Below are 25,906 nucleotides of genomic sequence, written 5' to 3' on the forward strand. Positions count from 1 at the left end.
TTGGCACTGATTTTTTTTTTTTTTTCCAATTTAAACCTGAGCCTCTCCCAGTGCTGACCTCTTAACCTCAACTGCCCAACAGAGACGTGGCTTCCCAGCCATAGGGGCCCAAATCAAGGAGCATTACCGCTGTGCTGCCCAGAACAGAGACCAACCAAAACGTCTGTTTCCACCTGAAACGAAATACTGAGAATAAAGAAGCTGGCTTCCCGGGGTCCTTGCTGCACAGTCCCTCTAACACCCCAGCTGTCACTTATCGCTTGTCCCCTGGCAGCCCCTTCAGGTGTCCTGGCCTGAATCTGCTGTCAGGACAGAAAAAAGTCCCTTGGCTGGTCACATCCTCCGTAATCTGGCAGGAAACCTAAAATTTGCCTGTTCCAGCCCTCGGCCTGTTTGCTTATCTGCTTCCTTGTAGGGAAGAGTCTGCTTCACTGTGTCCGGTTTAGGGGGATTTTCACCATGACCTCACCCGCCTGCAGCTCCCATCCACTGACTTCAGAGCGGCTTGGAGGAGCCACGAACGAGCCCTCCTCGCACATCTCGGGTTAACCTCAACTCCAGCTCCTTCTCCCGAAAGCAGAGTCTTTTGCGGGGCCTGAGAACGCCAGAAAGGGTTGGGGGCGTTGGGGAGGGGGGGTTGGTGACGTTTGGGATCATTCCGGGCTTGGAAGGGCCGCGGGTCAAAGAAACCACCTCCAGAAAAGGCCCTAAAACCTTCCAGACTCGCGCCCGCTGTCTGAATCACACCCCAGCCAGCGGCCTCGAAATCAGGCGCGCGAGCCGTGACAGCAGGCGGCGGGCACGTAACCCAGCGGCGAGAGCGGGACGAGAGCCCAAGGGCAGCGCCTGGGAGCTGGTGTCCGGCCTCCGGGCTCCGGGAGGCGGCCCTACTGCCAGCCATCGGGCGCAGCTAATTCAAGGGAAACAGAAAGTTGAGATCCAGCGCGCGCGTGCGTGCGCGCGCGCCCGGACAGGCCGAAGACCACGTGACCATTCACAGTTCCCCACCCCCACCCCCGCGCGCGCGCCAGGCGGCGGCCGCGGGCACGCGGGCTGGAGCTTGACTCGCCGGCCCAGGGCTGGAGCCGGAGGCTGGGAGCGGGGTCCGTGGGGAGAGGCCTCGGCGGGCGGGCGTGCGTGCGTGCGTGCGTGCGTGCGCGCCCCCACGGGAGGCGGCGGGCGCGCGCGCGCCCGGGGGCCACCGCCCCTCCTGGGCCCGCCCTCCTTCCCTCCCTCCCCGGCTCCCCCGGCCCGCCCTGCCCGGCCCGCCCTGCGAGTCACCTCTCTGGTTCCCTCCCTCCCCGGGCGCGCTCGGGCCGCCGCAGCGCTCCCCGCCCTCGAGCCTCGTCGCAGGAGCCGCCCGCCGCCCGAGGAGGAGGAGGTGGAGGGAGCCGGAGGGGCCCGCCGAGGCGGCGGCGGCGGCGGCAAGATGGCGGACTTCCTGCCGTCGCGGTCCGTGCTGTCCGTGTGCTTCCCCGGCTGCGTGCTGACGAGCGGCGAGGCCGAGCAGCAGCGCAAGTCCAAGGAGATCGACAAATGCCTGTCCCGGGAGAAGACCTACGTGAAGCGGCTCGTGAAGATCCTGCTGCTGGGCGCGGGCGAGAGCGGCAAGTCCACCTTCCTGAAGCAGATGCGGATCATCCACGGGCAGGACTTCGACCAGCGCGCGCGCGAGGAGTTCCGCCCCACCATCTACAGCAACGTGATTAAAGGTGCAGAGCGGGCGGGGGTCGCCGCCCGGATCGCTGGCCCGGGCCGGGGCGGGGGGCGGAGGCGGCCGGGCACCGCCCTCGGTCGCTCTTTCCCGGGCGGAGGACCCGGCCCGGCGGGCGGGCGGGCGGGAAGGGGGCGCGCCCACCCTGGGCGGCCGCCCTGCCTGCCCGGGGTGCCCTCGACCCCCACCCCAGGGGAGAGGATGCCCGGGGGCGCCCCGCTATCCCCCTTGCCGTTGGACTGGAGGGTCGCGGCAGGTCCCCTACACCCCGCCTCGCCGCTGGCCTCGCCTCCTCGGAGAGGGAAGTGAGGCGAGCCGGGTGCCTCGGGGTGCGGGGTGACCGCTCCTGTCTTCCTCCGGACGAGGCCGGGAGACCCGAGGGCCAACCCCAGACCCACACACTCCCCCACCCCCTGCCCCGGCGCTGCCTGCCCAGCCTCGCCGCCGGGGGTGGGTGACCCGAGTCACATGGGGTCGGGGCTGCTCCCAATTCCCCGCGCCGCTTCCTAAGCAAGGGAGTTCTGGAACCGTCTCAGTGAGGAAACTTTTGCCTGAGACTTGTCAAGGGCGCAGGGTGACAGTTGCTGGGCCCTTTTGGCAAAGATGGGAAACTTCAGGGAGTCCTGTGTACTGTTCCGGCATCAGGAAAGGGTAGAGCCGTACAGTTAGTCTGAAAAAATTAGCATCAGTGGTTTCTCGCCCCATTGTCACGGTCGGGCAGGATGTTTTGCCTGTAATCACTATACAACACGTTCCACCCTCATTTTTGCTTAATAACTGGGGGCCGGAGGGGGTACGACCCCCCCCCCCCCTTGCTGTAGTAATTCAATGGAGTTGCGTGTTGGTATAAAGAATCTTTGGCCTAAAAAGTGATGCGAAGCCTGTGCAGGTTGAGCCTGCAGACCACTGCCTGCCTGGATCGTAGACCCTGCTTCTGTCTGACAGTGTTTTTGAAAGTAAAGTTTGTTCTTAAGTGAATTTTATTTCTGCCCTTTCGGACAGTTGGCCAAGATGATTCTTATTTCAGCGGTAATTAGCATTCCTTATGCTTAGTATCAAATAGTTTCTACTTTGTTCATGAAAGGCGTCTTGGCAGGTTTGAGACCCAGAGCCGGGGAGTTCAGGTGCATCAGGAAACCACCATCTGGGTAGCAGTTGTCCATTTGCCACAGATTTCAGCCGATTTTCAGGCAGTGTTTTTTTAAGTGGTGTTTTTGTTGTTGTTGTTCAGGAAGTTCTTAAGCAACTCCTTCTCATTCCCCCACCCCCTTTTTTTTTCTCCTCAGGATTGAGTAGAGGAAAACTCCCCGGGAGTGGGGATCCAGGGGCAGTGAGGGGAGGGGAGCACTGGGCCAGGAGCTCAGCCCACAGCGAGCCAGCTCTGAGCACTGGTACCGCTGCACGTGAGCTGTGTAAAATGTTCCTGGTTATCCCATCTTTATGTTGAGCACAAGACTAATTGAGGGCTCTTTCAAGGCTGCAGACTCCGCCTTGCCGGTCCTTAATCGAAAGTACCTTTGTATCCTGATGCAGCCGAACTTCAGGAATTATGTCAATAAATAGTCAACACCTGGCGCTGTGCGCACAGGCCCCTGATGTGACCTACTTTGAACATTGGTAATGAGATGAAGTCACTCACAAGACCTCTACTTCTTTTGAGTTGGCACGATTGGAAGATTGACGGGAAAGCGGTTTTTCAGTTATGCGGACCAGCCGCTGAGTAGTCCCTGTGACTTTCGATGGACCAAAGGTGACAGTGTAGGGATTAGAGATCCAGGGCTTGAACTAACCTCTGCCAGTCGAGTGCTCTGTTTTGATACCCTTTTTGCAGTTACTCTTCCTTCCCGTTAGGGAGATCGGAGGCTCTCCTGTGACTTACACTGATTTGAGGCTTGGTCTGGGAGGAGTTTTTGAGTTTTGAACGTGTTCTTAGAAGACTGGGTGTTGGGTTGAAGCAGAATGCTCAGAACCCTGAGTGATAAGTTTGATTCTTGGCCTTTCAGAAATGTCTTTTTGAGGGGCTCAAAATCTTAGTCGGTGGTGTTTTCAGAGCTGGGAGCATAGTTTCTGTTTCCTCCACCAGCTTTGGTTCTCATGTGACTACCCTCTATTAAGAGCGTATAAAAAGTTATTTTATAAATTGCAACATGTTACAATCCTTGAGAAAGAGCAATTGTGTTTAATAGTATTTGCTTGTCCAGGCTCTTAAGTTCATGACTGTGAACAACCGGTTTTTTAAGCTCTGAGAAGTTGCCTGTGTTTGTTTTTGATCTTCGTCTCCGTTTTGGAGGACTGAAGTTTCAGAAAGTCATACCGGAACAGAGCCAGTGAGAATGTCTAATGACGCCTAGCCCGTCTTTTTCTTTCTTTTTAAACGAAGGTATGAGGGTGCTGGTAGATGCCCGAGAGAAGCTGCATATTCCGTGGGGAGATAACTTGAACCAAGCCAATGGAGACAAGATGATGGCGTTTGACACGCGGTCCCCCATGGCGGCCCAGGGAATGGTGGAAACTCGAGTGTTTTTACAATATCTCCCCGTTATACGAGCGTTATGGGCAGACAGTGGCATACAGAATGCCTATGACCGGCGTCGAGAATTTCAACTGGTAAGAGATTTGTTCTTTTATGTTGTCGTCAGTTTATTTTAGGGACATTTATCGGCAGCTGATTCTAATACGCCTTTTTTCAGCGACTCCCACAATTGAAATGTATCTGTCCAGAATTTCAGCCTCAGAAAATTGGATTGCTGTATAGATGAGCTTCTGACTAAGCAAGATAAGAATACGTTGAACCCCATAGAGTTGATGAAGCAGATATGTTTAATTGGTCATTTTTTATTTTTGCAAATAAGACATTAGTGATTTTCAGGGGTACTTTCTCCTCATTTTATTCTCCTTTTGAAAATAATTTCCTCTCAATTGCCACAATGAAAATCTTCTAAAAGAAATTGATCTTTTACTCTTGCTTGGACTGAGAGGTCAGTAACTGAACTGAGTTGTTCAGATGTGTCATTAAGACTTTGGAGGTACTCATTTTATGGTACAGGTTAATTTAATATAAAGACAGATTAAAGTTCTTTATAACATTTAGGTCTTTGTACTTTTTATTTGTGTTCTCTGTGTGTTTTTAATGTTTCTAAGCACATTTTACAAAATGTTTCTTTTTTAAGTTTATTTATTTATTTTGAGAGAGAGATACAGCATAAATGGGGGAGGCGCAGAGAGTGGGGATGGGGAGAGCGAGAGAGAGAATCCCAAGCAGGCTCTGCACTGTCAGCACAGAGGCCGTTTTGAGGCCTGAACTCACTAACGATGAGATCATGACCTGAGCCAAAATCAGGAGTCGGATGCTTAACCAGCTGAGCTGCCCAGGCAACCCCAAAATGTTTCTTTTTAAAAAAACAAAATAATCTTAGTACACCATAAAACTCTGTAACTTACACAGCACTGAAGGTAGGATAGAAAAGAAAGGATCTGATCAGGGTTCAAGATGCACAAATAATACTCGAAATAGATTTTTTTAATCACTTGTTTTGCAGTTTAGTTATGAATGCTTTGATTGTGTTCTGGGTTTTATTTGCCAAAGACTGGAAGGATCCCAGGGTTAATAATCTAGGCCGTATGCAGGTTGGAGGCGGTGCAGATTTGAAGTGTTTTACCATACTGCGATCCAAAAAAAAAAAAAAAAAAAAAGTGACAGTTAAAAGTAAAACTGCTTAGAAAGTGGTTTGATGATGTCATCGGCCTTAAAGGGATCCACGCTGTTGGGTGTGGCTCCAGGATGACGTGCAGCTGGCCGTCTTTGCTATTTCAGTTCTTGCTCAGAAGCCAGTCTTGCTTGTGAAAAGTTCTAGATACGTGTTCGTGATAGCTTTTTGTAAGACTGGTCCCAAGTCTTTATTTTCTTTGCATTACGGTTCTCGTGGACACCCTGAGCACTTGGTACATACGTGCCTCACCAAGTCCCCTTGTCTGGAGCGTGCATGTGGGCTCCAGTAGTTTGTCCGTGAGCGGGAAGCAAAGCGTGTGTCACACGTTTGTTAATATGGAGGCGTTGGCAGCGTCACATCCTGGTGAAAACCAGGAATTTCACTTGACAGGTGCCCTCCGCCCAGTTCTCGGACTTGCGTTGGAGTTTTGTCCCAGTTAGTGTTTGTTACTTGATAGTTCCTCGCTACACCCTCCTGTCCCTTGTCACCATCCCTCCTGGTGTAAGTGCTCTTGCTCTCCTTTCTTCCTAATTCATTTTGTTGACAAATCACACCTTCCCTCCAAGGTTTCTCCAGTGTTATTCATCCTTCCACGTCAGGGAAGGAACCTCCGTCTGTAAAAGCATATGGGTCCTATTGGTTGGATGAATAAGTAAACAGCTATACTCTAAGTTTTCTCTAGGAAAGTTCCAGAAGTCCATTTAATTGAAGTTGGGCTCCACTGACATTTGAATTGGGACATTTACATCTGAACAGTCAGGACTGCAGGTCATCCTAGTTGAGGACACATTCCTAAGCGTCCACCATTCAGAACAAATTGTAAAACTGCCCGGGACCCGCATGGTCTTGACCCAGCTGATGCTTTGTAGCAAAGAAGGCGTCAAGCACAAGGAGAGGCAAGTTCCAGAAATACTTGTTTTCCTCCTAAAATGTAGGGACAGAAGAAAAGCGGAACAGGGATAGATGTAATTTTTTAAAAATGTTTATTTATTTTTGAGAGAGAGAGAGAGTGACAGAGACAGAATGCAAGTGATGGAGGGGCAGACAGAGGGAGACCCAGAATCCAAAGCAGGCTCCAGGCTCTAGGCTCTGAGCTGTCAGCACAGAGCCTGATGGGGGGCTCGAACTTATGAACCGTGAGGTCATGTCCTAAGCCGAAGTCGGATGCATAACTGACTGAGCCGCCCAGGCGCCTTGGAGAGATGTAATTTTAAACCCCTGGAGGAGGAGTTTTTTCCTGGGTGTACTTGGCGTTGTTGATGGTACCTGGCATGTATAGAAGGTGCTCCATTATCGCACTGAATTAATGACTCTCAAGACTTATGGAGGCTTTGTGGTGTTTGGGGTAGCTGCGTTGGGCCCTCGGAAGGCAGCTGGCTCATTGACGTTTCCCTCACAGTTCTCTTCAATTCTTCTTCTCTGCACACAGAAGCCCCTGAGTCCTGTCTTTTCCACCCCCTAGATAATCTGTGTCCGTTCCCTTCTTTGATCCTTTACACTGATTTCTCAGGGCCCCTTGCGCAGACTCCCTGGTAATCTTGTGCAAACATAGCGTGGGTTTGTTGGGAGAGCTATACTCACTCTCCGTTACGTCCAGAATAGAGTTCAGCCTCCTTATTTGAGTCAAGACGAGCTAGCTTCCCTGTGATTCAAAAAACATGTTCATTAGACTGCCTCACACACCCTATAACCTGTCGATTTCCACATACCCTGATCTGCTCCTTTGGCTGTCTTTACAAGGTCTGCCAGGGATTTTCATTATTGTATCTATTTATTAGCCTTACCCTTGACCTAGAAGAACAGTAATCACATTTTAATGTGACTAAATGTGGTCCCTGGACCCCTTGCATCAGTGCTTGTCTAATACAAAACAAAACAAAAATGGCCCTAGACCCCACCACAAGAGGGTCTGATTCAGGAATCTGGGAGGTGGCCCTGTGATGCGTATTTATCTGTATCTGGCAGTCCGGGAGCCATGGGGATGAATTTGCTCCTCGGCCCCCCTGGGGAGCGGCGCCTCAGGGTCGTGGCTTTGTCCAGTCCTCCCAGCTGGGACACGCGGCTCCCTGGCCTGTCCTCTCTCCTTGGTATGCCTGCCGCTGGCCCTCGGTCGCCTGTCCTCACTCGTGGGCGCTTGTATGTGGTCCTCCCACTAAAGTAGACGCTCTCTTGGCGCGCCTTGTCTGTCTTTCTCACTCACCAGCATAAGCCTCTTATTAACTCATTTTTAGACATTCTAAGGTTCTTCTAGAAAAAAAAGTAACTTCTCACGTTAAGTTTCTTCTGGGAAATAGGAATCATTTCTGTACGTAGTTTGTTAATTTTTCTAGGAGATGGAAAGTCCTTGTATTACAGAATCATGATTTTTCTTTTTATGTTTAGCAGTGTATATTCTTTTTTAAAAATATTGTAAATGTTTTAATTATTTTTGAGAGAGACAGAGAGTGAGCAGGGGAGGAGCAGAGAAAGAGAGGGAGACACAGAATCTGCAGTAGGCTCCAGACTCGGAGCTGTCAGCACAGAGTCCGACACGGGGTCAAACCCACAAACTGTGAGATCATGACCTGAGCTGAAATCAGATGTTTAACCGACTGAGCCACCCAGGCGCCCCTAGCAGTGTATATTCTTGAATTGGATAGAAAAAGTAAACCTTCACAGGGAAAGGAAAGAGCAGATGAATAAAACTAGCCTTTTTTGTTTGTTTCCAGTGATGATTGATTATTAAATTTACTAATGCAAATTGATTAATGCAAAATGCAGAAAACAACTGGGAACAGGTTTTAAGCCTCTTTTTGGCCTTTTTGCTTCAGATGAACAACTGCCTTATAATCAGCCTGTGGAGCAACGGAAAGGGTAGTGGTGTCACAGCTTAGGTTTTGAGCCAGCCATTCATTTGTTAGGAATAACTTCGGGTGCAAACATGAATGTTTTCTGTCCCAGGCTCCCAAAGGCAAACATTTCCTTTTCTGGTTAGTTTCATTATGGGTAAGCCAAATAGTTTACTGTGGAAAAAGAAAAATCCAAGATTTATACTGCTGTTCTAGCTTACAGCACCTTCCTAATTCTTAGAAAGGAGCTCACAGCATAATACGTCGTACGAAGTGGTCCCGTTTAGGCCGGGTTAAATATCCGGATGTCGTGCGCCGGCTGTACGCTTACGGGGCCTGTCACCACACAGATGAGCTACCCTCTCTTCGGAAAACCTTGTGTGACCGTAGTTGGGGAATTTGGTGACTTCTAGGACTGGAGATGGGAGACATGGGTTGGCTGGGAGCTGATATAACTGGAAATGTGGAGCAAACCTAACAAAACGGCCAGGAATCAGTGCCAGTTAATTGTTTTGAATGTTTAATCCACAGTTTCTTATTCAGAAACATAAACACCGTTAATAGACCTGGTTATATAGGGCAGGAAAGTGGGAGTGGGAGGGACACTCCGGAGCTTCCTAGTTTCTATAAACATCTTGACTTGTCAGCATTAATACAGCTTCCTGTAATGACCAGTCTTTCTTTGCAATTCCTGAAACCAAAGCTGTTTTGTTTTTTTAAATCAAAGTACCTTCAGTTGGACTTAATTTTTTTTACCCAAATAGTACAGTTTGTGCTTGATGATAGTTACACTTCTCCAAGCTGATGAGGTAGTTTATCCATTCAGACAGAGCTTCTCTCAGTCTGTGTAACAGAGTAAACTATTTAGCCTCAGGCTTTGACCCGGAACAAGGAGCTGACTGCTGAGTAAAATAGGAACTTCAGTTTGGGCTAAAATATTTATTTATTTGTATTGCAAAAATGGATTTGAAATACTATAGAGTTCGAGGCATTGGTTGATTCTTGAATGGTAATTTGGGTCGGGTTTAAAAAGTGAGTCAAGGGGCACCTGGGTGGCTTAGTCTGTTAAGGGTCTGACTTCAGCTCACGTCATGATCTCGCGCTCCGTGGGTTCGAGCCCCGCATCAGCTCTGTGCTGACAGCTCAGAGCCTGGAGCCTGCTTCAGATTCTGTGTCTCCTTCTCTCTGCCCCTCCCCCACTCCTGCTCTGTCTCTCTCTGTCTCAAAAATAAGTAAATGTTAAAAAAAAATTTTTTTTAAGTGAGTCAATTACTGTTTCCTGTTGCAAAATACTGTGTTTCTGTTAGAGAAGCAATTGGTCTGTTTATGAATAAAATCAAATCAGGACTTTGACTTCCAAGTTGCAAAAAAAACCCTATTGTCTACGGATTCTAGGATCATGGTGAAATACTTGAGCCTACATAACCAAAGGATTATATGTAACATTAAAAACTGTGGCGTTTTTAAAATGTAGGTCTCTATAAGATAGAATTTCCTTTTGGTGAATTTGATCAGATGAAAGTGGCTTCATTTTATCCAGATCTTAGAAACAGAGAGTTACAGTACTGTAAATTAAAAAAACAAAGAGAGGCACCTGCGTGGCTCAGTCAGTTAAGCGTCCCTCTTTTGATAACTGGTTCAGGTTGTGATCTCACAGTTGTGGGATCGAGCCTCACCTTGGGCTCTGCCTGTTGGGGATTCTCTCTCTCTCTACCCCTCCCCCACTTGCACGTGCACGTGCTCTCTCTGAAAATGAACATTTAAAAATAAGTAAAAAATAAAAACACAGAGGATGATTTGGCATGTGCTTATAATGTTAATATAAATTTGTGAGATTGTGTGTGCGTGCATGCGCCTTTACGTAGATGTGTATCTCTTGATATATTACGTCTATGTGTTCATGTTTATGTCTTTTTTTTTTTTCTGTTAAAAGCTTAACTGCCTATGGGATGTCTGGGCTCTGGGTGCTGAAGGGATATTGTAAAATACTGTGCTGGTTTCTGTATTACTTTCATTGCCGAATAAAGCTAGTGGTATAGTAATTTATGTTGCTCTGAAAATGTTCCTTAAACAACTCAAGGATGAAGCAAGGAAATAGTTTTGTTGTGAAAACAAGACTTTAGTTTCAGAATTCCTTACTAGAGCACCCCTAACCTGGGAGAAAGGTTTGTGAGCTCAAGTTTGAAAAAACCGTGATTGCCAAAGGCTTTCTGGGTTGACTATTTCCTCTTCATCTCTCACAGATGGGCAGAGGCCGCACCAGGCTGGGGTACCTCGTCCTGTTAGACCCGAGCAGGTGCCAGGTTCTTTCTCCAGAAAATTAATTCACGGGCTGATACTTCTATCACTTTTTAATACCTTATGTTTTATAAAAATTACTTTGTACTTTTTAAAGCCCTGTCAGATACATTATCCTATAATCCTTTAAAAAAAAAAAAAACCTCCGAGAGGAATAGAATACATATTGTTGTCTCCACTGCACAGATTAGGAGATTCAGATGCAGAGAGGTTTCTTGATACTTGGGTTCACAGAGCTAGTAAGTGATAGAACAGCCCCTGGAACCCGATCTGCTGACTCTCGGTCGGCAGAGCTGGGCACTGAACCATTGTGAAGCGCTCAGGCGTTACATCCATGGGGCGTTCTTTCCTTCCGTTCCAGCCCCTCTGGCCAACACCCCTACACGCCAATAATTAACACTCCCCTAGAAGGTTCTGTTTTAGATATGTGTAAGGTTTTATTAAGAATGCCTGGGGGCACCTGGGTGGCTCAGTTGGTTGAGCATCCGATTTTGGTCGGTCATGCTCTTGGTTTGTGGGTTTGAGCCCCGCATCAGGCTCGCTGCTGTCAGTGTGGAGCCTGCTTCACATCCTCTGCCCCCCGCCCCTCCCTGGCTCATGCTCTCTCTGAAAGATAAACATTAAAACCAATCAATCAATGTCATTGCACTGGTAGTCACATAGTCCTTACATCCTGAACTTTCGTAATATCCTCGTGCCATTCCTTTTTTACTTCATTAACTTAGATTATAGTTACAAGGTAACTAACTTTAAGTGACATTTAATGGGAGATTTATTAACTTAGGGGGACAGCTCATCATGATAAAGGCTGTTTGAGTCTTCGCCTCCTTGAAAACCACCTGTACCAGTGAGCCTCACCTGATGTTCTGGCAGTGAACATGGCTTTTAGCGTGCACCCTAAACATGAAAGTCTGATGGCAACCAGCACCAAAGGCGGCGATGTAGTTTTCTAAGAAAGTGTCATTTGGAGATTGGCCCGTGTCAGGATATGGTTGCCCAGATTTGCATCTGGTGTGGAGAGGGCCATCGGGACACCAGTGCTCTGTTATCTCTTGAGCTCCTTTGCAGTGTTGCTCGTGTAGCTGGCCTAGGTTTTATACTGCTGAGGAGCGTTCCAGATCATGTGTTGTGCTGGGTTTTGTTCCAGTTACAAACTTTTTTTTAATGGCATATACCTGGAAATTGACAATTATTATTTCCTTGCTTGAAAGTTCTCTGTGTGTGTGTGTGTTTTAGCTGTGTGTTTACTTGTGTCATTATTGTGAACATTTTTTTTTTGCAATATGCCTTTTTTTTTTTTTCAAGAGAATCTGTTATACATCCACGTTAGCAGAGCATTATTAGAATGGGCAGATAGGGATCCATGAAATAGTAATTTTGTTTTGAGAACAGGACTTCAGTGGCCTTGGCTAAAGTTACCAATCTGCAGTGACAGTAGTTGTTTATCTTAGTCTTTCCAACTTAATCTCTTTCTTTTTGCAAAATGAATAAAAAAGACTTAAATCAGTGCTGTAGGTGAACTTTTTCATCCCCAACTATTGTAAAATAGACGCAGAAAACTTGAGTAGAGTTACTCCTCACTGACTTTTTTTGGGTGTTAGGTCTAAAGTCATAAGAACGGTGGCTTTGGTACGTGTATCTTCCAAGCAAATTCGAAAATAACCATATTCAAATTTACTGATTTATTTCACCTGTCGTAAAACATTTTTACAAATGGTTTTAATGTGAGGACCTTAAAATTCGCTGTGGTTACCTGCTCTGCTGTTGGGTCACGGGGAACTGGATGACCAGCCAGGACTCCTGCCCAGGCTCTGCCCTTCACGCTGTGAGCTTGAACAAGTCCCCAGCCTTTTCTGTGTCTGAAACTGTGAAATGGGGACTATCTGAGGACCTGCCATTACTGGTTGTTGTAGAAATTACATGAGATGATCTACATAATGTAAAGCCTTTGGCACAGTGCCCGAACATGAGCTGATGTTATTCCTGATACGCCACATGCACATAAACCAGAAGTAACTTTTTAAAAAAATAAATTCCTGTAGGCATTGATTTGATTCACTCTGTAGATTACCAGTATAAAATCCCGAATCCTAAACTACCCGGGCTAGGACTGACCTTCTCATCAGACCATATGTTTTCTCTACCCAAGAGAATTGAACTTTGCATCACTCGTTCAAGGCCTTGTTGTCTTCTCCCGTCACTTTGCTGAGGAGTCAAGCCGATGCGTAGGCGGAGTTAATCAAATCCTTGTCTTCCTGCTGGCAGCCTGGAAATGACCTTGGGCATAGGTACAGGTGCCCTGCCACTCCCACTGAATGTGCTGCTTGCTTTTTCTTTTCCTCCCTGCTGTTTCTGTGCTGCTCCTCCACCCACACACCTGCACACCCCCCCCCCCCCCCCCCCCCCCCCCCCCCCCCCCCCCCCCCGTTTCCTGTGCCTGTAGTTGGTAGAGGCTTTGAGTAGGCCTGTGGAAGAGGGTATTTGAGCTTTTCCAAGGTCAGAAAANGCTGCTTGCTTTTTCTTTTCCTCCCTGCTGTTTCTGTGCTGCTCCTCCACCCACACACCTGCACACCCCCCCCCCCCCCCCCGTTTCCTGTGCCTGTAGTTGGTAGAGGCTTTGAGTAGGCCTGTGGAAGAGGGTATTTGAGCTTTTCCAAGGTCAGAAAAAATGTTCCTTACAAAATACAGAACGATTTTTTAAAGATTTCATGTTACTTTTGTGAGATTGTATAACTTCGGATCATTTGGTATAAAAACCAACTAAAAGCACTAGTCTAACAGAACTCCTCTGTTTTCTTGGGGAGCAAAAGAAGCAAATTTCAGAGTTGTTCCCCTAAAAAAAAAAAAAACATGTTTTGATTTTGTCATTTAGAAACAACATTAGGCAGCAAACAAAACCCTCTAGCTAAAATATAACAGTGTCTTTGGCTTCCTTGAGCCAGAGATTAGGAACCCTTTAGCCTGTGATAGGACATTTCTCCTCTAGGGTTAAAAGAGCTGGACTAATGAATAATTGGTGTGAGGCTATAAGAGACTTTCACTTTCCTTTTCAACATCCTGGTTATTCTTTTTCTATTACCTGGATAATCTTTTCAAAAGTTAGTTTTCTGTCAAGTAAGACAGACAGCCTAGTAGGAGTTGTATAGAGTTGTATAGGCCTCACGACGTGAAATGTGGTTGTATCCGCTTGTTGATACGAAGTAAAGAAAAACTTGTGGAAGCTACTAGCAGTGAGCAAACCGCACTAGGATTTCAGAGTTGCTTAAGAGTCACTGACAAGTTACCGCCCGGCCAGCTGTGTGTGTGCTATGTGGGGCCTGGCAGACAAGAACATTATGCTTTAAATGGTCATTCAGATGGAAGATGGCCTCTAAATTCCTATTTATTAATTTTTTAAAGACCTAAGTATGTGAATGCTGTATATTCACAAAACTGCAAATAGTGTTTATCCTAGTTGAAATATTTTAAAAAGAGGAATGATTTAGCTAGTTAAGATATTGCAGTACTAATGATCTGCTTTTTTTTTTTTAATTTATTAAAGAGAGAGAGAGGTGGGGAGGGAGGGAGGGATTCTGGTAGGGAGATGGGGCGGAGAGAGATTCCCAAGCAGGCTCCACCTGTGAGTATAGAGTCCACTGTGGGGCTCAGTCCCACAAGTGTGAGGTCATGACTGAGCCAAAATCAAGTGTTGGACGCTTAATAGACTGAGCCACCCAGGCGCCCCATGATTTGCTGTTTTTAGCTGTTACTAACTTACTACATGTGCAGTAAAACTGTCTTTGTTCTTAGGTACAGGACTTTATACCATATAGATGTTAGGCATTTCAGTTCTAGACTAGGACAAGGAGAATTACATATACTTGCTTAATTTTTCCCTTGACTTTTTGAATTAGGAGCAAATGTTGCAACCCGTTTTAAAGTTAGTGTTACAATTTAGTAAGAAACCAAGGCTTTCATCTGTGAAATAGCATTTTGTTTATTGGGCCATAATGTAAGATACCTTTGTTTTGAAAAAGAAGGCTCTTTGTTTTGTTTGTTTGTTTTAAACTTTCACTGTAGAAATGCATTCTTTTGACGGGAATGTGTATGTTCATCTCCTATTTTTATATGCAATTATATTTTGTACTATGTGCAAGTATGAAGGTTTAGAGCATTACTTTGAGTGTCCATTTTCATGACAATAATCTGAATTCTCTTCTCAAATAGGGAAAGTGAAAAGCAAACCAGAAACACGATGTGGGCAAGAAGGCCTTGAGTGGCAGATTTCAGGAGATCTGTTGTTCTTTAACAAGTCCGATGACAGCTGACTGGAGGCTCCCAGCAGCCATCCAATAGCGTGCTACTGAATACCTGTTAATGAGCAGGCACTTCTTTGCAGGCTGGGCGGTTGCTAGTGAACCAAACGAAAGCGATCTCAGTTCCCACTGATCTTGCTTAGTTGCGGGAACCTACGTTGACAGGCAGACAAACCCATGACACACGCGGTGGGTGCTCTGAGGAGCCAGAGGATGGTCTGAGAGGGGACCTATATAGCTTCGGACCCCACGGATGTGAACGGGTCAGCCAGGCGAGGAGAAGGGAGGTCAGGCAGGCAGAAGGAAGACGTGCGTGCAGGCTGTGTGTGGCGAAGGGCTGGCTGGAGTCTGGGAATTGGAGGCAGATGGGAAGAGCCGTCGCCAGTCAGTAAATATTTACCGAGGACCCCTAGATGCGGAGCGGTTCCCGAGTTAGGAGATAAGAGCAGAATGAGCTGCTTGTCGCAGGCGGTGGCCGTAAAGATGGAGAGAAGACCGTGGACTTGGGGTACACTTTGGAGGGCAAATTGTTGGGATCTGATAAACTGGATATGAGCTGGAGGCGGGCGGGCTACGTTATGAGTGACTCGGGGCACACTTTGTAGGGCAAGTCATTGGGATCTGACAAAACAGATGTGAGAGGGAGGGTGGGTGTACATTACGAGTGACTCAGGCTTCCGATTTTAACCACCAGGTAGATGGTGGTGCTTTTTGCTGAAATGAAAGGATTGTATGAAAAAGAGATTTGATGGAGAAGATTAAGGCTTTAGTTTGGCATCCTAGGTAGAGATCTCTGTGCGACATGGGTGGAATCAAGTAGAAGGTTTGATACGTGAGTCTGGAAATGGGAACAGAGCTTTGGGCTGTAGGTAGAAATGTAAGAGTTACTTGTGTTCGGGTGATATTTAAAGTCTCTAGAATGTATACTCAACGGAAGGCAGGGTGTCAAAGAGAACTGGGCTCAGGACAGCATCATTTGAGAATGTTCAGAGAAGGGGATGGTGGCAGAGATGGCCAGAAAGGTAGAATTCAGAAATGTGCCACGGAAGCCAGAAAAGAGTGTCTGTGAAGAAAAAGGTGGACAGAGGTGCCACCTGCCACGGAGGCCTAGGAAGGTGAAGACCAGCGTGCCCACTGATTTGGCAGCAGGAGGGCTCTGGCATGGCAGGTGACCTGGTGACGGAGAGGCTGGGCTGGAAGGGCTTGGCGGGGGAGGACAGGTGAGGAAGTAGAGAAGGTTCGCTTGAAATGCGCCCACCATTCTCGTTTCCCTTTTGCACTACTTTCAACCATCTGGCTTAGCGGGTTGGGTTTTTTCAAGCCTTTTCAAAGTTCAAGAGGACGTTGTGTTTATATTAACCGATTTCTTTGAACCTCACAGTCTCCGAAGCAGGGTTAATTCCACTTAATAATAACGTTAACATAAGGCCAGAGAAACACAGGAGAGTTTTTCACTCTGTACTTGAGAGTTTCACTTATGACCATGTCCTGTTTAGCGAGGGTAAAAACTTGACCACTGAATAGCCTTCATTCCTTTGTCCCTTCCGCAAACACGTGTTAAGTACCTGGGCACACTCTGTTCTGGACCGAGCAGGCGCTGGGGCCTCAAGGTCTGTGTGTCTGGTTGCCTTAATGGAGGCCCCGATCTGGTGGGAGCCGACAGGTCATCCAGCTGTGGTTGCCAATGAAATGCTAAGTGCTGTAGTCTCCTGCCTTTTCTCTTTTCTTTCGGCCAAGAATATGCAGAATCTCTTAAGTGTTTACTAACCTAGAAAAGACCTAAGAGAGTATGTGGGTCCAGTTCACTTCTTTTTGTACATAAAACCTAGGGTACATAGGTCTGTAGAGGGTGAAGTCACAGCTAGATACGATGAGAGCTACGATTCAAACTCAGGCCTGTACGACCCCATGGCCCACGTGCGGTACCCATTCCGTGCTTTCCTGCATCCCTCAGTAACTCGATTAACTGAGCAGCGATTTGGAAACAAACTGATATGCCAGTGTACGTTTGGGACTATTTCCCACGCTTGTCAGTATTCAGAAATGCTCACAGGGGGTGTTGCTTTGCTGTCTGACCTGACCGATGGGCAGATGGGGAAGGGATGGCGGCTAATGCTCCCGTGGCCGCCCTGGCTCGAGACAGCTCAGGGTGATGGAGTGGCCGCTGAACTGGGAGTAAAGGGAACTGGGCTTTCCTCTCGTCTGCTCTGCGATTTGAGGCATAGAATTAGTTCATGAGTGTTGATTGTTAGTTAATTGATGATGGGATTGGTGCATGAGGTTTGAGTTGTGGGGGTTTCAAGATGCAGTGTAGTACACACATCATCACGGAGCAGCCCTGTCTGGTGTACGTTCGCAGGGATTCTTACAGGCCCCTTTGTTTAGATAGCAGGGGAATTGAAACTGTATTTGGGAAGTATGTCCTGGGTTGGAAAACTGTATTCTTTTTTCCTTTTTTGAAACAACTGAGGTCATTGCTTTTTGAGAATAAAAAAAAATGTACTACTGAAGATTCTAGTTCTGGCAGGGCTCGGTGCTCTTTCATGCTGTTGGGATTGTCTGTGATTGACCCTTTTCAAAAGAGTATTTTAACTTTGAAGAATCTTTCAGAGCTGAAAGCTCTTGATTTTTTAAAAGTTTATTTATTATTATTACTATTTTATTTCTGAGAGAGAGAGTGTGTGAGCAGGGGAGGGTCAGAGAGAGAGGGAGGCACAGAATCTGAAACAGGCTCCAGGCTCTGAGCTGTCAGCCAGAGCCCGATGCTTAACCGACTGAGCCACCCAGGCGCCCCATTAAGTTTATTTATTTATTTTGAAAGAGAGCAGTCAGGGGAGGGGCAGAGAGAGGGGGGGAGCAAGAATCCTGTGAGGAGGAGGAGGAGGGCCACAAACCCAGGAAACGTGAGATCATGACCTGAGATGAAACCAAGAGTCAGACACTTAAACGAGTGAGCCACTCAGGTGCCCCAGAGCTGAAAACTCTTAAGCTTTAAGTGTTCTCATTAGGTGAAAACTGAAAAGTGGGAAAGTTGTTTTGTTTTTGTTTTTTGAAAGAATTACTTACAGGCTCCAGAATCCAGATTAGTTTTTTTTTTTTAAAGTTTAACTTTTGTTTATTTTTTATAATTTTTTTAATGTTTATTTTTGAGAGAGAGAGAGAGAGAGAGAGTGTGTGTGAGCAGGGGAGGGGCAGAGAGAGGGAGACACAGAATCTGAAACAGGCTCCAGGCTCTGAGCTGTTAGCACAGAGCCCAACGTGGGACTCGAACTCAAGAACTGTGAGATCAGGACTTGAGCCAAAGCAAAAAGCTTAATTGGCTGAGCCCCACCCCCCCTCCCGCCCCCTAAAGCCTAAAGTTTGCATTTTGAAACATATCATCATACATTTTGAATCAACTGTTTAGCCCCTAAACCACCATCCTAAGGCATCTTTATTGACATTTTGGTATATTTCCTTCCAGTACTTTAATACAATATTGGATACAGAGATAAGCTTTTCTATACTTTGTGTATGATTTTATACCCCGTTCGTTTAATGTTGCAACGTTAGCATTTCCTGGAGGAGGTGATTCTCTCAGAGAACCACCGGTAAGGCATTCCTCTCGACATGTATGTGACTTTTTACTTAAATGGAAAATTCTTTCCCATATCTATATTTTTATGAACAAAAGGTGGTGGTGCTAAATGGCAGCATGGAGTATGGGGTATATCTTAGCATGTTGCTGCCCAGTGGAATAACAGTTATGTGTACTGTGTCAGATCTAGGCCCCATCTCTGTGATACTAAACTTCTTCCTCGTGTAAGTTTGAATTTAAGTTTTAAGGGATGATTTGAAAACAGAATGCTGACCTCCACTCTGAAACCTGTATTCTTTTAAGGAAGGGGCTGTCGTTCTTACATAGGGTTTAGAGAGTAATTGATACTTTTGACAAAATTGAACAGCTTCTGTGTCTAAGGTACATATGCATAAGTATAAGATACAGATATGCCTGTAAGTACTTGCTTAAGCTATGGCTAAACTTCTTTCTTTCTCCAGGATCAAATGTTTTAATAAAAGTAAGGTGGTTCTTTTTTGTGGCTTCTGTAGTTGGAGAATTACTAAACTACATCGTACATTTTGTGTTACGTGTGACATTGGAATTTGGTAGGACCGCAGGAATACTCTTAGAAAAATATGATCGTTACTAAGTCGAATTGAGAAACCGTAGAAAGGAATGTATAAATTTGTGAGCAATGGCAAGAAAAAGGAGGTTTACAAAATAAAGTGATAACTTAGTTCTTTCCAAAAGTGTCTTATTTTTAATTTTGTTCACTAGTTTTTAGAGCTTATATGCAAGAAAATGGAAATTAATTGCCTAAATTAGAAAAACTTTTTTTTTTTTTTTTTGGAAAATTCTGTTTAAGCTATTATAAATTATCTCAGATTAGTTTGGAAAGGTATTTCCTTTGGGAAGAAAATACTTTCACATCCTGGCGTGGTTTTTAATGTAACTAATTTTTGGCTCTTGTGGCATTTTCAAGTGATGCACACAGAAAATGTTAGCAAGAAACTTGAAACTGTGCATTCAGTTGGAGCCTACTGAATAGTGACCCATTTTCCTTTGACAAAGAAAAATTGCTTGTATATTTTTGAATAGAAGTAAATGCTGCCTTGTTCCTTGCGAACCCAACAGGCATGAGTGGTAGTACTTTATTTTCATGATAAAGATGATAATATTGATCCTTATTCAGAACCTGTGCTGTGTATCCCATCAGACTTTATAATATTTTTCTTCTAGAGAAAAATGAATAGGGAAAGCCGTTTTTTTTTTTTTTTTTTTAAAAAAAAAGGTAGGTCATCTCAAAGATACGGAATAATAGGTTCTTTGAGAAGAGGAGGCCGAATGGGAGTGTTAGAAGGGGGCTGATTGGAAGAAGAGGTGGAGCTGTTCCGGGGCTGAGCTCGGGGGAGGCCAGGGGCTGCCCCACGTGGCCGCCCTCTGTGTAAAGCTGGCCTCTTTATCATAGTTTAGTTTGAAGGACAAATTAATGGGGGGAAAGACCTGGAGCCCTTTGTAGAGACGGTATAATTCAGATATTTGAAATAGGATGGTGGCAGGCTCTTTTCATTCTGGAGTCATTTTCTTTTTCTTTTTTTTTTTTTTTAAAGGTTTTATTTATTTCTAGGAGAGAGAGAGACAGCGTGAGCAGGGGAGGGTCAGAGAGAGAGGGAGTCACAGACTGAAACAGGCTCCAGGCTCTGAGCTGGCAGTCAGCACAGAGCCCGACGCGGGGCTCGAACTCACGAACCGCGAAATCGTGATCTAAGTGAAAGTCGGACGCTTAACCGACTAAGCCACCCAGGTGCCCCTCTGGAGTCATTTTCAAAGCTGTGGACAAACTCTTAAAATAGGCCAGGTATTATGTGTAATGCCAAGAAATTAAGTAGAATGTTAGAATCTTAGATTTTAGATAGTGTGAGCAGAGCAGTATCATGGTAACTTTAATATTTTCATGTGATTCTGTGAAGAGAATAGAGAAGGGACAAATAAGATGGGAAATTGAGTCTTTAATAAAAAATACTACCTTCTGTCTTTGTTATTAGCCACATCCCTAGATTGACAGAGTCTTGATTCATTAATCAACTTTCACCCCACACCTTTCCGGTTTGTACCATATTTATTTATATATTTATTTATTTATTTATTTATTTATTTTTATAGTTTATTTATTTTTGAGACCGAGCATGAGCAGGGGAAGGTCAGAGAGAGAGGGAGACACAGAATCTGAAACAGGCTCCAGCCTCTGAGCTCGCTGTCAGCACAGAACCCGACGCTGGGCTGGAACCCACGAACCGTGAGATCATGGCCTGAGCCGAAGTTGGACACTTAACCGACTGAGCCACCCAGGCGCCCCAGTTTGTACCTTATTTATGTTTGGAGTCTTACTCTAAACCTGTGTAAGTAAATGCTAGGTGGAGAGGCTTACATTACACAAAGTCTGTTCGTAGAATATTGTCCTTCTTATTTAGATATGGCTTCTTAAATATGGCTTCACCATGATATTTGCAGGGCTTAAATTACTAGTGTATGCAAATCTGAATTATTACTTAAAAAATATATAGGTCACTTTTATGATTTTTTTGTTTTTGTTTTCTGTTTAGGTTTTTTTTTCCTTTCTTTTTCTTTTTTTTTTTTTTTAAGAGAGGAAACACACACACAGCTTAGGAGAGGGTTAGAGTGAGAGAGGGAGTCTTAAGCAGGCTCTGCATAGAGCCCGATGTGTGGTTCCATCCCACAGCCCTGGCTGGGATCATGAGCTGAGCCATAATCAAGAGTTGGATGCTCAACCAACTGACCTGCCCAGGCACCCCCAAAAAACTTACAGGTCGCTTTTAAAAACAAGTGGATGTTTCCTTTTGAATAGACTTCTCCAAAAGTATATGTAATGAAGCCTGCCTAATGAATATTCAGAAAACTTGATCTGGCTTCGTATGGGAAATTATGAGACTGATGAAAACTAAAGGCCTATTACATGTATACCCAACCCTATTGTGGCATTGAGGCAATGCAGGACAGCAATGTAACTTACAGTTACACCTCTAGTTTCTCTCTTCTCTCTTCAGTCTTTTTCCTGTTTGAAATATTCCAGACTTGCAAATGGAAAAAGACTCATTATGCTTGGAAAGTGTGTAAACAGTTTTAAGCCATTGGACTTAGCCAGTTTAGAACACAAACATCTATTTTGTAGTTTACTAGTACTTCTTCAGGAAATGTTTTGCTGTTTATAGCACTTGGTTAGTGGTTAGTTCAGTATATAAAGAGAACCTGGATATTAACTTTGAGGTATGCTGTCATTTTCAGAATCACATGTATACTTGGATTTCAGAAGAAAATTTCTCACTGCTTAATTACCTCGGTAATACAGATTTTCTCTAATATTTCTTGTACCATCATGTTTATTTTTAAAACAGAAAACTATTTTAGGTAATGCTGGTCTCATAACAAAAGGCCTCAATACGTAAAAATGGGATACTTTTTAATTCACTGTTTTTTCTGACTTATTTTTTCACAGTGAGTTTTCTGCCACCTACAGACATGCTTAATGGTCCTGCAGTTAAATTCTAGACACTTTACAAGCTTAAACAGGCAGTTTATTTAGTAGCAAAGTAAAATCTTATGTATTATTGAGAGTTTGCATTTGATCCAATTTTTTTGGCCTTTTCATCCCACGGTGTAATTTTTACCTGTTTACCAGATAAAAAGGTAGAGTGCTGGGGACACCTGGGTGACTCAGTCGGTTAAGCGTCCAACACTTGATTTGATCTCACATTTTGCGAGTTTGAGCCCCACGTCGGGCTCTGTACCAACAGAGCAGAGCCTGCCTGAGATGGTCTCTCCTTCTCTCTCTGCCCTTCCCCCACCACCCTCTCTTCCTCTCAAAAATAAACATTAAAAAAGAAGTAGAGTGCTTCTTATTAAGCACCTTGCATTGCTCTTCCTAGTTATGCAAAGTGTGGGTGTCTGTTGTCTAAGCAAATTCATTTTGTAAGTTTAATTGAGGTTTTAAATAAGTTCTTTAGGATCCTATGCTAAAATATAAGAAGCAGTCCTAATAATTTTTCTCATTTGTGCTTTTTAGCAGCTTAACAGTGTTCTAACTGGATTACCAGTTATCAATTTTTGAAACATAAAAATCTTGGGGTGTTAGCTCTGAAGGCTGACATTTGAAAATAGGCTCCAGGGATGTGGCCAGGAAGGCAGCTAGAATGGTAGTAAAGCATGTGTGCATGAGCAGACCGGTAAAGGGAAAGAAAGGGAGGGCTCTACTCGTAGGCTTCATTCAACTGTCTATGCAATGCAGAGCTGTTGGTTGAAGGCTGAATGTTTTACTTGTGAGATCTGGTTGAACCTAAGTGATCCTTGACGCCTATTTTTACAGTAAGATAAAGCTAAATGTTTAATCTAGTTTCTTAATATTTTTGGAATTTTTGCAAGGCTAAAAAAAACACAACTGATTTGAGTAATCAATATAAAATCCAGTTTTGCGTAAAATGAATGTGTAGATCTGAACCGATGCTGGAATGGCTATCTCAGAGTCCCTTTTCTTGGAGCTTGTTAAGAGTTTGCTTTGGTGGATCTGTGGCAGACTTGACAATCTTATAGCAAGCATGTTAGAAGTGCCGAGGCTCTGCCAGGCCTCAGACCATGGGTCTGGAACAGGAGTCAGAAGACTTTCTGAAAAGGGCCAGGTGGTATGAGTATGATATTGTAAACTGTGCGTGCCAACGGACAAAATCAAGGGCATTATGTAGTATTTATATAACAAGAGAAAACACAAATTTCTGCAAGTGTTTTTTTATAGATGAAATTCAAAATGGAATAATAAAATTGTAGACAGGGTTGCTCAGGGTCGGTTTACCAGTGAGAAGAATGGGGTTCTTTTGGAGACGGGCGTTTTGCTTCATGAGGGCTTCAGGTTCCAGTGTCCTATCATGAAGATCAGTTGCAAGTATTCATTCATTAAGGCTGATTTGTAGTAAGATTTTATACATTTCATCCTTAAAAAAATGTCTTTTACAACAGATGGGTGCTGCCAAACGAGCATGTGATTTAATTGCGCACGCTCGTTGCTCGGAAGACATTTGTACAGTTCTGTTAGGTTCTCGATGTTGTCTCCTGGCGTGTTGTCATTCGCGTCGCACATTGTCCATTTCCAGTGGGAGGTTAGGTGGCAGCCCCTCACTGCACAGTGAAGTGGAGTTTGGAAATATGAAAATGTCCTTTTTACTCACATCCGGGTCCGATAAATGGTGCGGGAAGTACAGTTTGTATATGTGCCACCAACGCGAGCGCTGGAACTATCGTTTAATTTCAGAAAAATAGATCCGCTGCAAATTTGTGTGAAGACGGAGACCTCATCTTTTGTTTCAACTTTTGACAACAGAGAAATTCTAGAAAGCAGTTCACTGTTGCCTCTGATTAAAATAATGCCACTTGTTGAATTACCACAGTATACATTTTGCAAAAACTGCTGGGCCATTTAATTTGGGGTTGAATTCCTTAAGGTGTATAATCAAGTCTTCCCTAGAGCTAATGTCCAAAGCCATTCAGTGTCTCCATTAGTGATTGAAGGTAGTTCTTGCTCATCCATTCGTTCCAAAAGTCTCAGTGAAAATTGACCTCAGCAAAGTTCTTGAACTGAGTGATCGGACAAGATGGCATATTCGGCTTCTACCTATTACAAAAATTCACGGAACTGATGACGGTTAAGTCTATGCGAGTGAGTTAAATTTATTGTTGACACTTCTGGGTCAATAGCACGAGACAGATCCCTGTACTTCCTACAAAGTACCTACTAATACGATGTGCGGTCATTTTTACAGTCTTTCTAAAGTTGTCTTTTTTCTGCTGCACACATATTTTGACGACCATCAGTTGTAACAGACCGTAGCATATCACAGCTGAGGTTGTGCTTACTGAGTTTTCTCAGCTCCTTTCAATGTCTTCTCATCTGTAGTTCTACCACACGGACCTTTCATACAGACGAATCCTCTAGTCACTGTAGACCCGGCAATGATTCCCAGAGTAAACCACCACCACTGAGCAGTAAGTGGCCAGCAAGTCTGAGCCACTTAGAAACTGTCATTGGTTAGTTTCAGTCTTCTTCCATCTTGTACTCCTGCGAGGAAGTCTTGCAGTGATGAACTTTTCTCTTTTAAAATTTGTGATTTTTCTGACTGTTGTTTCCCTGTGAGTTAGGATGGGTTTTTATTAATGCTTATTTTTGAGAGACAGAGAGAAACAGAGCACAAGCAGGGAAGGGGCAGAGAGATAGGGAGACAAAGAATCTGAAGCAGGCTCCAGGCTCTGAGCTGTCAGCACAGAGCCCGACATGGGGCCTGAACCCATGGACCTCGAGATCATGACCTGATTCAAAGTCGTATGCTTATCCAACTGAGCCTCCCAGGCGCCGCAAATTGGGATGATTCTGAAGAGTATTTAGTCTGGTAACGTTGAGTGCATTGTACTGTCTTAGCGTAGCCGCGGTGTCCACACACAGCAAACACAATGCTGCTCCTTTGAGTTTTGTGCCACAAAATGATGCACATTCCATCGAGCCGCCAAGGCGGGACATTTCAGGCCCTCTTTTGCTTTTTGTTCTGATGGATATGCGCTAGTAACAGTAAGGAAACCATGCTGTACCACTCACAGTGACACTTGGGACATTTTCAGGCTGTAATCGCGTCAGCGCATTGTGTCCTGCAAAGGGACGGGAGCTCCGCACAAGGCCTGTGTCGCACCTGCTTGTGACCCTTGCAGCACGGGAGCAGCTGGTCATGTTCCCATATGGTTTTATTTATGGACCCTGAAATTTGAATTTCATATCATTTTCAGGTGTCATGAAGTCATTCTAATGATCTTTTTCCCGCAGCCATTTAGGAATGGTCCACACCAAAACGGGCGGTGGCTGGACTTGGCCTGCGGGTCCTGGTTGGAGGACCTCTGCTCTAGAACACGGAGGAGGGGTGTTACCTACGAGGAGTCTTTGAATGGTTCCCCTTCAGCCTTTCCTTGTGCCCCGACAGGAACGTGCTGCTGCTGTACTTGCATAGATGTTTCCTGTACTTCTGCAGTGAGGGAGGGTCATTTTTAAAGCTCCTGTTACCCATTGCCAAGTTGCTTTCTAGAACATGCATGCCTTACTTTTTACAAATCTGAGTTAAGTCTAGCTTAAATTCCCCATCCTTTGAAAGTTGTAGATTCTAAATGCAGTCCTTTATACATTTTAGCTGTGCAGAAGACAGCATGGAATAAATTTGCCACTTTTTCAATAACTGGGCACATAAACTGCCAAGCTTTCCTAGGGCTGCACATTTGTTTAATAAAAACTATATTCTAAATTGTGTTCTCAGCTTCTCCGTTACCTTTACACTCAGGGCCTCTACCTTCTTTTGTCGCAAGCAATGAAACATGATTCTTGTGAATGGGGGATAACGTTAAGGCTACTCCTAGTTTCTTTCCTTTTATGTTTTGCTTTTTAAGCTTTTCCTACTTTAGACACAATTTACAAAATACAA

The 25,906-nt window shown here is 45.1% G+C and overlaps 1 protein-coding gene across 1 annotated transcript in view; it reads left to right on the forward strand.

The window, feature by feature from the left end:
• The first annotated feature begins 1,297 nt into the window (after positions 1 to 1,297).
• The window catches only part of GNA13 (G protein subunit alpha 13), a 42,787-nt gene continuing 18,178 nt past the window's right edge, over positions 1,298 to 25,906 (forward strand). The window contains exons 1-2 of the mRNA XM_039229779.1: positions 1,298 to 1,712; positions 4,095 to 4,321. Coding sequence (XP_039085710.1) covers positions 1,430 to 1,712; positions 4,095 to 4,321 — 510 coding nt within the window. The 5' untranslated portion in view covers positions 1,298 to 1,429. The remainder of the gene's footprint in view (positions 1,713 to 4,094; positions 4,322 to 25,906) is intronic.

This window comes from Hyaena hyaena, unplaced genomic scaffold, assembly GCF_003009895.1.
Source record: "Hyaena hyaena isolate Hyena2069 unplaced genomic scaffold, ASM300989v1 scaffold_39, whole genome shotgun sequence".
Classification (NCBI taxonomy): Eukaryota; Metazoa; Chordata; class Mammalia; order Carnivora; family Hyaenidae; genus Hyaena; species Hyaena hyaena.